The 13,773-nt window shown below is 51.6% G+C and overlaps 1 protein-coding gene across 1 annotated transcript; it reads left to right on the forward strand.

Moving 5' to 3' along the window:
* Positions 1–4,782: 4,782 nt before the first annotated feature.
* Positions 4,783–10,025, forward strand: GDF2 (growth differentiation factor 2). The gene is made up of 2 exons (XM_050802706.1): positions 4,783–5,343; positions 7,181–10,025. The coding sequence occupies exons 1-2, from the start codon at positions 4,998–5,000 to the stop codon at positions 8,122–8,124; spliced, it is 1,290 nt and encodes a 429-aa protein (XP_050658663.1). The 5' UTR covers positions 4,783–4,997; the 3' UTR covers positions 8,125–10,025.
* Positions 10,026–13,773: the final 3,748 nt, after the last annotated feature.

The raw sequence follows: 13,773 nt of genomic DNA on the forward strand, positions 1-13,773 counted from the left end.
GGTGGAAGAGCACAGCTCACTCTACAGCTCCACGGAAAGGAAGGGCAGAGCTGTCCCAGGGGTGGGGGAGAGAGAAACAGTCACAGAAAGATCATATACTGACAGGAGCAATACTAATGACTAGTTATTGCATGCTTACCCTGGGCCATATTCCTGTGGAACACCCAGGAATCTGTGGTGCCCTTTGGCCCTCTCCCTAGACTCACAGCACAGTAACAAATGTGATTCTTGAGTATGGCCCTAGACCAGCACCGGTGAGACCTGGCCACTGCTATAACTCCTTGGAGGCTGAAGCCCAGATCCTGTGGTTTGTCTCCTGAAAAAGTAGAGGAAAATATAGTCCAGCCTACGGAGCAATGCAAACTAGCATTTTTGTTGCTGCTGTTCATTAATTTGCCAAGGATTAGAAAGAAGTATTGGTAACAGTGTGGTAAGATGAGTTCTTAGGCTCAGCTGAGAGTGAATATTTAAAAAGCATTTCTGGAAAGCCGCTTAGCAATGCTTACCAAGAGCTTTGCAAATGTTACGTGTTCCTTGACCCAGATATTCCACTTCCAATGACCTGTCCTATAAAATAATAATAAAATAATACAAAATATACACTATAACAATGTAAGATAATGTGTCTTGCAACATTATCTTAGTAGTCTTGATTGTCCTACCATCGGAAAATATTTGAATAAATTAAGATATGTCCATACAATTGGAAAATGTTTAGTCATTAAAAATGAAGTTCATGGGCTGGACGCAGTGGCTCACGCCTGTAATCCCAGCACTTTGTGTAGTAGATGCTGGCAGATCACTTGAGTCCAGGAGTTTGAGACCAAACTGAGCAACGTGACGGAACCCCGTCTCTACAAAAAATATAAAAATTAGGCTGGCGTGGTGGCTCATGCCTGTGGTCCCAGCTACTCAGGAGGCTGAGGTGGAAGGATCACCTGGGACCAGAGAGATCGAGGCTACAGTGAGCCATGATCACGCCACTGCACTCCAGCCTGGGTGACAGAGTGAGATCTCATCTCAAAAAAAAAAAAAAAAAAAATGAAGTTCATGAAAAGTTTTTCATGACATGGGAAGGTATTTATACAGTCCTTCCCCAGTACCTCCTCCTAGTGCCCAGATCTAGACCCTTCTGGGGTTCATGCCAACCTGACTCTCTCCCTGTGCTGTCTGCGCCACTCCCATCCCAGGGTCCTAAGCCAATCAGGACATTCAGGACATTGCGTTCCCCCAGCCGCAGTGATTGGCGGGAGTGTTTGCAGATTATCCAATCAGGGTCAAAGAGACACCATGAGACTCCTTAGGACTTTCCGGAAAAGAGGCTTTTGCTCCTCTTTGACCCCACCCAGCCCCCCATGTGAAAGGGATACAGGCCGGCTGCAGTGACTGGCCACCTCGCCAAGACACAGAGAGATGGAGCATGAAGCCAACACAGTGGAAGGCAGGACTGAGAGAGGAGAAAGCATGGCTAGAACTTTGCCTGTCCTGTAGCTCAAGCCATGCTAAAGCCAAACCGTTGCCAACCCAGAAGTTTTCATTAGTCAGGTGCAATCCACTTTGCTTAGGCCTGTTTGGATTCTGCTTTTCTGCAGCCTGTAACAAAAGGAATCCAAATGACAACATTTAAAATTTTTTTAATTAAAAAAATTTTTTTCAAAGAGAAGCCCATACATATCAAACCTTGTATACCTCAAGTGGCTTCGAAAGTAAACCTAAGGCAGAGATTGAAGACATTTTAGTGTACATTTTCTTAAATTTTATGCCGGCCTTTGCTTTATTTAGGTATAGACACATAAGACTACCATAATTCAGATCTTTAGTCTTTGAATAATCATGTGGATAGACCTCCCTGGGAAGTCGGTGAAGAATTAGAAAGTACACAGTTTGAAGGAGGAGGGGGCAAACGAGAGATAAATAAGACCTTCTGTGGTTCAAGTGAGGCAGCTCCTTCCTGAGACCCCAACAATGCAAAGCTGGTGATAGCAGAGGGAGGGGTCCTTCTTTAGGAGGGAACACCCAGGGTCTGTTTCCTCCTGGGAAAATCAGAACAAGTTTGAGACTTGTTCCCTAAGACTCAGAGTTAGGGGGATTTTCTCAGATGGACCAAGGTCCATTTGTATGAAAAGGTAACCAAGTCCCTGAAATCACCACCTGATGAAAGTGGGAGTCCCTCTGGTGACCTAGGCCACCCGTAAGAGCCTAGAAATTTGAGAAAGGGCAGGTTAGAATTGGTATGTGACCATAGCTGGCCTCTTCTCTCCACCCAGCCACTGGCCACAGAGGCATGCATGCCGGAGGTGGGTAAGACCGGCATATGTCTAAGAAGACTGTTACCTTGTTGCCTCATGGGGCGCACCCCACAGACCTGGGCTAGAGGGCGTCCCAGCAGCTAAGAACAAGCAGCCGTTTAGACATGTAGGACCAGTGCCCAACAGCAAAGCCAGTGTTGTTGAGAAGCAACAGCAGGTGGGACCCCTCTCTCCCTCCCGCTTCCCAGCGTGAAGAAGCTGCACTAACACCTTCCCACACCATCTCCTTTGGACTTAATTGACACATGGGGCACTTGGACTATTCAGGAAAGGAGAAGACCAGACTTCCTGATGATATGGATCAGGAAACCTCAAGCAATCCATTTAAAACAATAAAAGAGATGTGAACATATTGATCCCTTGAGTTTGTGAGGCAAATCATTTCAGATATACACCGGCATGTTGCATTGCACAGCTCCAGGGAAAGCCATCCATGTCAGAGTCTGTGTGACCAGCACCCACAGGCAGCTGTGATGACCTGGATATAGTCAGGTCCATAGTCCTTCATCTGAGACCCCCAAATAAAAAACCATCTAAGAACCTAAAGTTTCTTTTAATTCCTTTTCTGGGAAAACTTGACCTGAATGGACATTTATGGCTTTATTTGTTTCACTGCAGAAATATTCATGTGTGTCATTATAAGGTGTCGTCTCTGACCCCTTTGGGAATGTTATTGCATATACACAATACAAAATCCCCCAAATCTGAAACTATCGAAGTCGCAACACACTCTTGGCCACAAGGGTTTCAGATATAGGATTGTGGAGCGGATGTGTCTCAAAATGCTAACCATGAGCATCACTGGATGATTAAACTGTAGGTTATTTATTTTCTCTTTAACAATGTTTTCCATTTCCCAAGCTTTCTGCACTATAGACTACTGTTATAACTGGGAAAAAATGTCACATTTGAAAAATAACATCAGGTAGCAGCGCCTTGCTCCTACTAGAGCACATCCAGGCCCCTAGGCTATCCATACTCTGCTCAGCCTCTCATGTGTGAAAAGCTCCTGGTCAGACCACGATGCAGGCATCTGCCCTGTCCTCAATCCTCCCAGACCACACCCCACTCTGCATTTGCAGCTCCATTTCTTGGGCATGGCACCCATTTATTCATCTTTTCTCTGCCCCATGGAATTCTTGCGCTGAGCTGGATCAAAGCCCAGCGCACTTCCAGTCCTCTTCCCAAGCAGCATTTCTGAAGCAGCACGCTTCCCGTCTTCCCCTGGCCCATGTCATCAAAGGACAGAGATAGCAAGTTCTGTCCAGGCCCAGCCATTCAGGGGCTCCTGATTTCACCCATCCTCCTCTGCAATCTGACCACAGCATGCTGTGGCCCCTCCTGCACCCCACTAAACCTGCTCAGCTCTCTGCAACCTCTCCCCGACAGCCTCACCAGCATGGAGCATCTTCCCCAGAGTAAACCACCAGGCACAGCATACCCTGGAGTATTTCTAACCATGCTCCTTCTTTGCTGTACTCAAAGCCACACATGATGGAAATGGACAGAGTCTAAGTGTGGACACACTGCTCTTAACACAGTCCCTAGGGCCCTTTCCTGGGCCACAGCTTGTCAGCCTCCAAAGGCCAGGGGATCATCTTCTTGGCATGTACCAGTCTCAGAACAACTCACCTACTCCCCTTTCTACCAGATTGCGTGGTTCTCCCTGCTGATGAGTGTGGGCCAGGTGGCTGCCAAGTCAATGTGAGCTAAGACCACCCCACAACAGGCCAGTGCCAGAGCTGGGATGCAGGGATGTGGGGAGCTCCCTGCAGGCTGCAGTGTGTTGTGGAGCTCTGACAGAGCAGGCTGGGGGAACCCGGGGCTCCAGCTCAATCAGGTGTGGGCTGGAGAAGGGGCATCCAGAATGCTGCCACCAAGCCAGCCTGGGGCACAGCATCCTCTTAACCCCTACAACTATCTTCTGAATGGGAGGCTCGTAGAGTGCGGTGACTTGTTCCAGGTGACATTTGCAGGGAATCGGTGAGGGAGCTGAGATCCCAGCCTCTGTCTAGTCTGACTTATCACCACACTAAATTGCACGAGAGCCATATTCACTCGTGATCTCTAATGCTCAGCAATGCATCCCACCAACAGAGCAGGGAGCCTTGCTCGCAGGTTCCGACTCTGTAAGGAGCAGGCCTCTTCTGAGCCTTGATGTGGTCCCCACACTCTCCCCATCTCCCCAGCCCCCACAGTTCACTGTGCTCTTGCGCTGTCCTTTCTATATTTGGAGGGCTTCTTGGTCTTGTTTCCTGGATTCTTCACTACTGTGGCCCAGGAGATGGAGCATATGTCACCCTGCCTGGAGATTCTTCTGAAGAGCCCTGGCAAGGAAATGAGAAAGGATCCTAATTAGGGGGCAATAACCCCCTGGACAAGCACAGATTCCTTACAGTAGGCCGTGTCCTTCCCACATGCCCTGTGTGTTTGTCAGATGTTTATAGAGCCTTCATTAACGGAAGGCTCCCTCAGATAAGACGTCGGAGCGCGGCATCGAGGACCAGATAAGCACAAGTGGAGGACAATCCAGCCCGGCAGCGGGCGAAAGTGGGCGCTGGCCAGGACGGTTCCTTCAGAGCAAACAGCAGGGAGATGCCGGCCCGCTCCTTCCCGGCTCCTCCCCGTGCCCGCTAACACAGTACGGCCGCCTGCAGTCTCCTCTCTGGGTGATTGCGTGGGCCCAAGATGTGTCCTGGGGCACTATGGGTGGCCCTGCCCCTGCTGTCCCTGCTGTCCGGCTCCCTGCAGGGGAAGCCACTGCAGAGCTGGGGGCAAGGGTCTGCTGGGGGAAACGCCCACAACCCACTGGGGGTGCCTGGAGGTGAGCTGCCAGAGCACACTTTCAACCTGAAGATGTTTCTGGAGAACATGAAGGTGGATTTCTTGCGCAACCTTAACCTGAGCGGGGTCCCTTCGCAGGACAAAACCAGGGTGGAGCCACCGCAGTACATGATCGATCTGTACAACAGGTACACGTCTGATAAGTCGACTACGCCAGCGTCCAACATCGTGCGGAGCTTCAGCATGGAAGGTAGGGTCTCCGCTTGCACCGGACGCGCTGGGGTAGGACTCACAGGTCCACAGCTGCTTTCACCAGGGTGGAGGCCGCTGGTCATAGGAGGCTCTTCAAGCTTCCATTTAAATTAGTTACAATGAAATAAAATTAAAACTTAGTTCTTTAGCCTCACCAGCTTCCTTTCAAATGTGTGGCTAATGGCTTCCCTATCAGGCAGTGCAGACTGCAGAACATTTCCATGGTCACTGAGAGTTCTACTCGGCGCTTCTGCTCTGAAGGATTCACCTTCCCCAGGCTGTGTGCCACATTTCACACAGCAGGTGCACAGGGATGCCAGCTCCCTTTTTTCCACCCCTTCTGTTTACTCTCCTCTTCTTTCCGTCTCTCCCCTCTGATTCACTTCTCTTCCTTTTCCCCTTCCCTTCCTGTCCCCTTCCTACTTCAAAACAGAACAGACAACCTATTTCACCTCCAACTAACTGGTATATTTTTAAACTTTGAAAGCACAGTTATTCCTTTCTTGTGAAAGGGTTTTAAAAATCAGATGAAATTCTTTGACAGAGAAGTGTTGAAAGAGAACCTAATTGTTTTTAAATAGAAATGTATCTGATTTAGAAGGACTAGAAGATAACAAACACGGACCTAGGACCTATGTCCTAACTCAGTCAAGCTCACATGATGCAGGGGGAAATAAGTTTCTGAACAGTGAAACTGTTCAGTCAAAACTTGCAGCCACCAAGGGTTCCCACCCATGTCACCTAGGAAGTGTTAAGCCGCTGGATTCTGACCCAGGCCTGTCCGTCTGCACAGCCGGCTTTTCCTGCTGCTGCCGTCTCCCTCTGAATGTCCAGGAGCACAGAGCCTCTCCCCTCCTGGGTCTGAGACTTGCAAATGGCTTAGGGGCCTGGCTCCATACCACATCCAGGCCAGAGCTAACCAGTCTGCAGAGGCAGGACTGGCACTTCAAAACCTGCCAGCTAGGTTTCCCTATAGCACCGGGTCTCCACACATGTGGGCGCATAGCAAGTGCCCAGAAAATGCAACCTCTTTTCCCTGTCTGTGAACCAGCCATGGTATAGCAGGAGTGTGCTAACGACAAAGTGTCAGCCCAGGATAAATGGGATATTGAGTTAACTATGTGGCTAAAAGGCAAGGCCCATTTTTGCTTGACATGACAAAGCAATTGAAGCTAATACATTTTTTTCCTGAAACACTAAAACCAATTAATCACTTACGCTTTGTTCAGAAATTACAATTTCAAATGATGCATACACTGTTTAGAGGCTGAGATTTTTGATATTGTCTTAATATTGGGATTTCACTGTCCCCACCCAGGATCTTGCCTTTAAATTCATGTACTCAGGATCTTCACTCAGGATCTGACAGTGAGTTTTGCTGTTTTCTTTATGTACTCACTAGCTGTGTGCTAGTAAGTCCCAGGATACTTAACTAGCTGCGTGCATTTTGGCAATTAACTGCCTTGAATCCCAGTCTCCACATCTGCAAATGTGGAATAATAATTAGATCCTCCCAGGGTGAGTGCGAGGATTAAGGTGAAATTTACACTGCAAAGCTCCCAGTGTAATGCCTGGCACACAGTAGATGCTCAATAAACAGTAGGAACTGTCAATCCCAATTAGAGGCATCTCCTGCCTTTGCTTTTCTTTGGAAGATCTTAAGTGTACCTTTGAAAATACTCTTATACCTTAAGGGCTTGGGTGAAACCAAATAGAGATAATACAGACCAAAACTGTTATCCCAGATGCTCTTCTGTCTAAACCCTGAGACTCAGCTTCAGTGTCATGGAAACAGACCCTTCGGCAGATGCCCACCAGGTGTGTTTGCATTTCAGATGCCATCTCCATAACTGCCACGGAGGACTTCCCCTTCCAGAAGCACATCTTGCTCTTCAACATCTCCATTCCCAGGCACGAGCAGATCACCAGAGCTGAGCTCCGACTCTATGTCTCCTGTCAAAATCACATGGACCACTCTCACGACCTGAAAGGAAGCATGGTCATTTATGATGTTCTGGATGGAACAGATGCCTGGGATAGTGCTGCGGAGACCAAGACCTTCCTGGTGTCCCAGGACATTCGGGATGAGGGCTGGGAGACCTTGGAAGTGTCCAGCGCCGTGAAGCGCTGGGTCCGGTCTGACTCCACCAAGAGCAAAAATAAGCTGGAAGTGACTGTGGAGAGCCACAGGAAGGGCTGTGACAAGCTGGACATCAGTGTCCCCCCAGGTTCCAGAAACCTGCCCTTCTTTGTTGTCTTCTCCAATGACCACAGCAGTGGGACCAAGGAGACCAGGCTGGAGCTCAGGGAGATGATCAGCCATGAGCAAGAGAGTGTGCTCAAGAAGCTGTCCAAGGAGGGCTCCACAGAGGCAGGTGAGAGCAGCCACGAGGAGGACGCAGATGGCCACGTGGCTGTGGGGTCGACTTTAGCCAGGCGGAAAAGGAGCACCGGGGCTGGCAGCCACTGTCAGAAGACCTCCCTGCGGGTAAACTTCGAGGACATCGGCTGGAACAGCTGGATCATTGCGCCCAAGGAGTACGAAGCCTACGAGTGTAAGGGTGGCTGCTTCTTCCCCTTGGCTGACGATGTGACGCCGACGAAACACGCTATCGTGCAGACCCTGGTGCATCTCAAGTTCCCCACAAAGGTGGGCAAAGCCTGCTGTGTGCCCACCAAACTGAGCCCCATCTCCATCCTCTACAAGGATGACATGGGAGTGCCCACCCTCAAGTACCACTACGAGGGCATGAGCGTGGCAGAGTGTGGGTGCAGGTAGTACCTGCCTGCGGGGCTGGGGAGGCAGGCCAAAGGGGCTCCACATGAGAGGTCCTGCATCCCCCTGGGCACAACAAGGACTGATTCTATCTGCATGCCAGCCTGGAGGAGGAAAGGGAGCCTGCTCTCCCTCCCCACCCCCCAACCAAAGCATACACCACTGAGCTCAACTGCCAGGGAAGGCTAAGGAAATGGGGATTTGAGCACAACGGGAAAGCCTGGGAGGGTTGTTGGGGTGCAAGGAGGTGATGAAAAGGAGACAAGGGGAAAAGTAATCCAGAGTCAACAGAAAACAACAGCAGTGAGCCAGAGGAGCACAGGCGGGCAGGTGACTGCAGAGATTGATGGAGATTAGAAAGGTGGAGGAGGCTGGCTTATTCCAAAACCCTTGGGGAGTAGAGGGAAGGAGCAGGCTGCACGCCACACCCATCACTGCATGTTATTTCCTACAATCCAGTTAGAGGGGCATGGCTTCCAATTTAGAGACAGAGAGACAGAAACACAGGCAGATCAAGTAGCATTGGTCAATGGCATGATTCCAACCCAGAGTTGTGGGACACCAAAGCCCAGGATCTTTCCAAGTGCCCCGCTGCAGTTAAGCAGGTCCTCTCCAGCTAAAGAGCAGTGAGACATTGGGAGCCCAGGAGTGTTGAGGCCGGGCCCGGCTAAGGCCCATCAGTCACAAGTGTGACTGGGCTACTTGTCACATACAGGGCGTGGTCTGGCCACTGTTGCAAGTGCTCACTCAGCGGCCAAATGCTTTTTAATATCACCCCTGAGGCACTGAAAAACTAACCCCAGGCCAACTGCAGGACAGAGAGAGAGGTCAGGACAGCAGCCCTGTGGGCTGCATGATACACTGTGGCCAGAGCTATTGTGACCCCCTGGTGCAGTGCTCCCACGGTCAATGGTGCACACGGGGCCACTCACTGTCCATGGACTGATACCATGTGACCGTTTGAGAGGGCTGGGCACACTTTCTCCTGAGGGAGGGGGTAGCCTGTGGCCAGCACTTCTGCAGTTACTCAGCATAGCCAGACCACCAGGATGTGGTGCCCAGGGTGCCCCCCAGCGACAACCCAGGGGAGACAGGCCTGGATTTGAATTTGTTGGAATTAAATGTGCTCTTGCTTTGGTCTTTGAAACATACCTATTTTTAATCCTTGGTGACATGTCCTCAAGTGACAAGACTCCAGCCTTCCTGGGCGAGGCCTCCCCAGCCCCGGAAGAGCTGCAGTCCTTATCCGCGATCACTGGCTCTGCCTGCATTTGCCGGCTCTCTTGAGTCACGTGCATCCCAGCGCCCCGCCTGGGCTCAGATTGTGGGACCAGATTCAGCCTCCCCGAACCCAAGGGATGATAAGGCTTCCATTTGCTCTGTGTTTCACCCTCTCCTCTGACTCTCCTGGCCACACATGGAACGGGGCAGTGTGAGGAAGAGTCTGAAAGTGATGAAGAGTGCACCTATGGCCCTCTGACCTCCAGCCAGAGCAGGGCCTAGGGGAGGCTTAGAGAAGCCAGTGCCTCTCCCCATGGTTGAAGCTCCCATTTATTTAAAAAAAAAAAAAAAGTGGGGGGTGGGGAAAGCGTTATGTTAAATGTTTACATGGAACCAATGAACAACTTTAACACAAATATACAACACAACATTCTTGTTTAATTACTGGTGTTAGAGAAAATATGAATTCCTGCTACATGCCGGGCAGTGTGGTGTTACAATGCTATTCCATGTTGGGTGTTGAGCATCTTCTTTCAGTCCTGGTGCTGTGCTTCTGTGCCTGCTTGAAAGTTTCACTTGGAAATAAAGTCAAATGTCTAATTTGCAGCCCCTCCTGAATGTGAGAGCCGATCTTGAGGACCCTGTAGACTCACACCCTGCCTACCCCACCCTCCGACCCCACTGGGATGGGCCTCCTTTTCCTAAGGAGGCAGAGGGGAGGGGACAGGCAGCCGCCTCAGGGCTGGGTGGATGCAGGTGGGTGGTGTCTGCAAACTGGGTGAGTGATGTCGTGCGTGCACACTAGGGTGAGCGATGCAGTGTGTGCACACTGGGGTGAGTGATGTGGTGCGTGCACACTGGGGTGAGTGATGTGTGGGCACACTGGGGTGAGTGATGTGTGTGCACACTGGGGTGAGCGATGCAGTGTGTGCGCACTGGGGTGAGCGATGCAGTGTGTGCACACTGGGGTGAGTGATGTGGTGCGTGCACACTGGGGTGAGTGATGTGTGGGCACACTGGGGTGAGTGATGTGTGTGCACACTGGGGTGAGCGATGCAGTGTGTGCGCACTGGGGTGAGCGATGCAGTGTGTGCACACTGGGGTGAGTGATGTGCGTGCACACTGGGGTGAGTGATGTGTGTGCACAATGGGGTGAGTGATGTGGTGAGTGCACACTGGGGTGAGCGATGAGGTGCGTGCACACTGGGATGAACGATGCAGTGTGTGTGAGTGATGTGGTGCGTGCACACTGGGGTGAGTGATGCGTGTGCACTCTGGGGTGAGTGACGTGTGTGCACACTGGGGTGAGTGATGTGTGTGCACACTGGGGTGAGTGATGTGGTGCGTGCACACTGGGGTGAGTGATGTGTGTGCACACTGGGGTGAGTGATGTGGTGCACGCACACTGGGGTGAGTGATGTGTGTGCACACTGGGGTGAGTGATGTGCGTGCACACTGGGGTGAGTGATGTGTGTGCACACTGGGGTGAGTGACGTGCGTGCACACTGTGGTGAGTGATGTGGTGCGTGAACACTGGGGTGAGTGATGTGGTGTGTGCACACTGGAGTAAGTGATACAGTGTGTGCACACTGGGGTGAGTGATGCGTGTGCACTCTGGGGTGAGTGACGTGTGTGCACTCTGGGATGAGTGATGCGTGTGCACACTGGGGTGAGTGATGTGTGTGCACTCTTGGGTGAGTGATGTGTGCACTCTGGGGTGAGTGATGTGTGTGCACTCTGGGGTGAGTGATGCGTGTGCACTCTGGGATGAGTGATGTGGGTACACACTGGGGTGAGTGATGTGTGTACACACTGGGGTGAGTGATATGTGTGCACTCTGGGGTGAGTGATGCATGTGCACTCTGGGATGAGTGATGTGTGTACACACTGGGGTGAGTGATATGTGTGCACTCTTGGGTGAGTGATGTGTGTGCACTCTGGGGTGAGTGATGTGGTGTGTGCACACTGGGATGAGTGATGTGTGTGCACTCTGGGATGAGTGATGTGTGTACACACTGGGGTGAGTGATATGTGTGCACACTGGGGTGAGTGATGTGTGCGCACACTAGGGTGAGTGATGTGTGTGCACTCTGGGGTGAGTGATGCGTGTGCACTCTGGGATGAGTGATGCGTGTGCACTCTGGGGTGAGTGATATGTGTGCACTCTTGGGTGAGTGATGTGTGCACACTCTGGGGTGAGTGATGTGTGTGCACTCTGGGATGAGTGATATGTGTACACCCCGGGGTGAGTGATGCGTGTGCACTCTGGGATGAGTGAGGTGTGGGCACACTGGGGTGAGTGATGCGTGTGCACTCTGGGGTGAGTGATGTGTGTACACACTGGGGTGAGGGATATGTATGCACTCTTGGGTGAGTGAAGTGTGTGCACTCTGGAGTGAGTGATGTGTGTGCACTCTGAGGTGAGTGATGTGGTGTGTGCACACTAGGGTGAGTGATGTGGTGTGTGCACACTGGGGTGAGTGATGTGCAGGCACTCTGGGATGAGTGATGTGTGTGCACTCTGGGGTGAGTGATGTGAGGTGTGCACACTGGTGTGAGTGCTGTGTGTGCACACTGGGATGAGTGATATGTGTGTACACTGGGGTGAGTGATGTGTGTGCACACTGGGGTGAGTGATGTGTATGCACACTGGGGTGAATGATGTGTGTGCACTCTGGGGTGAGTGATGTGGTGTGTGCACACTGGGGTGAGTGATGTGTGTGCACACTGGGGTGAGTGATGTGTGTGCACACTGGGGTGAGTGATATGTGTGCACACTGGGGTGAGTGATGTTGTGCACACTGGGGGAGTGACGTGTGTGCACTCTTGGATGAGTGATGTGTGTGCACTCTGGGATGAGTGATGTGTGTGCTCACTGGGGTGAGTGATATGTGTGCACACTGGGGTGAGTGATGTGTGTGCACACTGCTGTGAGTGATGTGTGTGCACTCTGGGGTGAGTGATGTGGTGTGTGCACACTGGGGTGAGTGATGTGTGTGCACACTGGGGTGAGTGATGTGGTGTGTGCACACTGGGGTGAGTGATGTGTGTGCACACTGGGGTGAGTGATGTGTGTGCACTCTGAGGTGAGTGATGTGGTGTGTGCACACTGGGGTGAGTGATGTGTGTGCACACTGGGGTGAGTGATGTGGTGTGTGCACACTGGGGTGAGTGATGTGGTGTGTGCACACTGGGATGAGTGATGTGTGTGCACTCTGGGATGAGTGATGTGTGTGCACACTGGGGTGAGTGATGTGTGTGCACACTGGGGTGAGTGATGTGTGTGCACTCTGGGGTGAGTGATGTGGTGTGTGCACACTGGGGTGAGTGATGTGTGTGCACACTGGGGTGAGTGATGTGGTGTGTGCACTCTTGGATATGTGATGCGTGTGCACCCTGGGGTGAGTGATGTGTGTGCACTCTGGGATGAGTGATGTGTGTGCACTCTTGGGTGAGTGATTTGTGTGCACACTGGGGTGAGTGATGTGTGTGCACTCTGGGGTGAGTGATGTGGTGTGTGCACACTGGGGTGAGTGATCTGTGTGCACACTGGGGTGAGTGATGTGGTGTGTGCACACTGGGGTGAGTGATGTGTGTGCACTCTTGGGTGAGTGATTTGTGTGCATACTGGGGTGAGTGATGTGTGTGCACTCTGGGGTGAGTGATTTGTGTGCATACTGGGGTGAGTGATGTGTGTGCACTCTGGGGTGAGTGATGTGGTGTGTGCACACTGGGGTGAGTGATGTGTGTGCACTCTGAGGTGAGTGATGTGGTGTGTGCACACTAGGGTGAGTGATGTGGTGTGTTCACACTGGGGTGAGTGATGTGCGTGCACTCTGGGGTGAGTGATATGTGTGCACTCTTGAGTGAGTGATGTGTGTGCACTCTGGGGTGAATGATGTGAATTGTGCACACTGGTGTGAGTACTGTGTGTGCACACTGGGATGAGTGATATGTGTGCACACTGGGGTGAGTGATGTGTGTGCGCACTGGGGTGAATGATGTATGTGCACACTGGGGTGAATGAAGTGGTGTGTACACAGTGGGGTGAGTGATGTGTGTGCACTCTTGGTTGAGTGATGTGTATGCACACTGGGGTGAATGATGTGTGTGCACTCTGGGGTGAGTGATGTGGTGTGTGCACACTGGGGTGAGTGATGTGTGTGCACACTGGGGTGAGTGATGTGTGTGCACACTGGGGTGAGTGATGTTGTGCACACTGGGGGAGTGACGTGTGTGCACTCTTGGATGAGTGATGTGTGTGCACTCTGGGATGAGTGATGTGTGTGCTCACTGGGGTGAGTGATGTGGTGTGTGCACACTGGGGTGAGTGATGTGTGTGCACACTGCTGTGAGTGATGTGTGTGCACTCTGGGGTGAGTGATGTGGTGTGTGCACACTGGGGTGAGTGATGTGTGTGCACTCTGGGGT

This window comes from Macaca thibetana, chromosome 9 (genome assembly GCF_024542745.1).
Source record: "Macaca thibetana thibetana isolate TM-01 chromosome 9, ASM2454274v1, whole genome shotgun sequence".
Lineage (NCBI taxonomy): Eukaryota > Metazoa > Chordata > Mammalia > Primates > Cercopithecidae > Macaca > Macaca thibetana.

Excerpts from the sequence above, each read along its gene's own strand:
- GDF2 (XM_050802706.1), top strand. The coding sequence starts at position 4,998 with ATGTGTCCTGGGGCACTATGGGTGGCCCTGCCCCTGCTGTCCCTGCTG. Across the intron at positions 5,344-7,180 it reads GCGGAGCTTCAGCATGGAAG|ATGCCATCTCCATAACTGCC; the intron begins GTAGGGTCTCCG and ends TTTGCATTTCAG.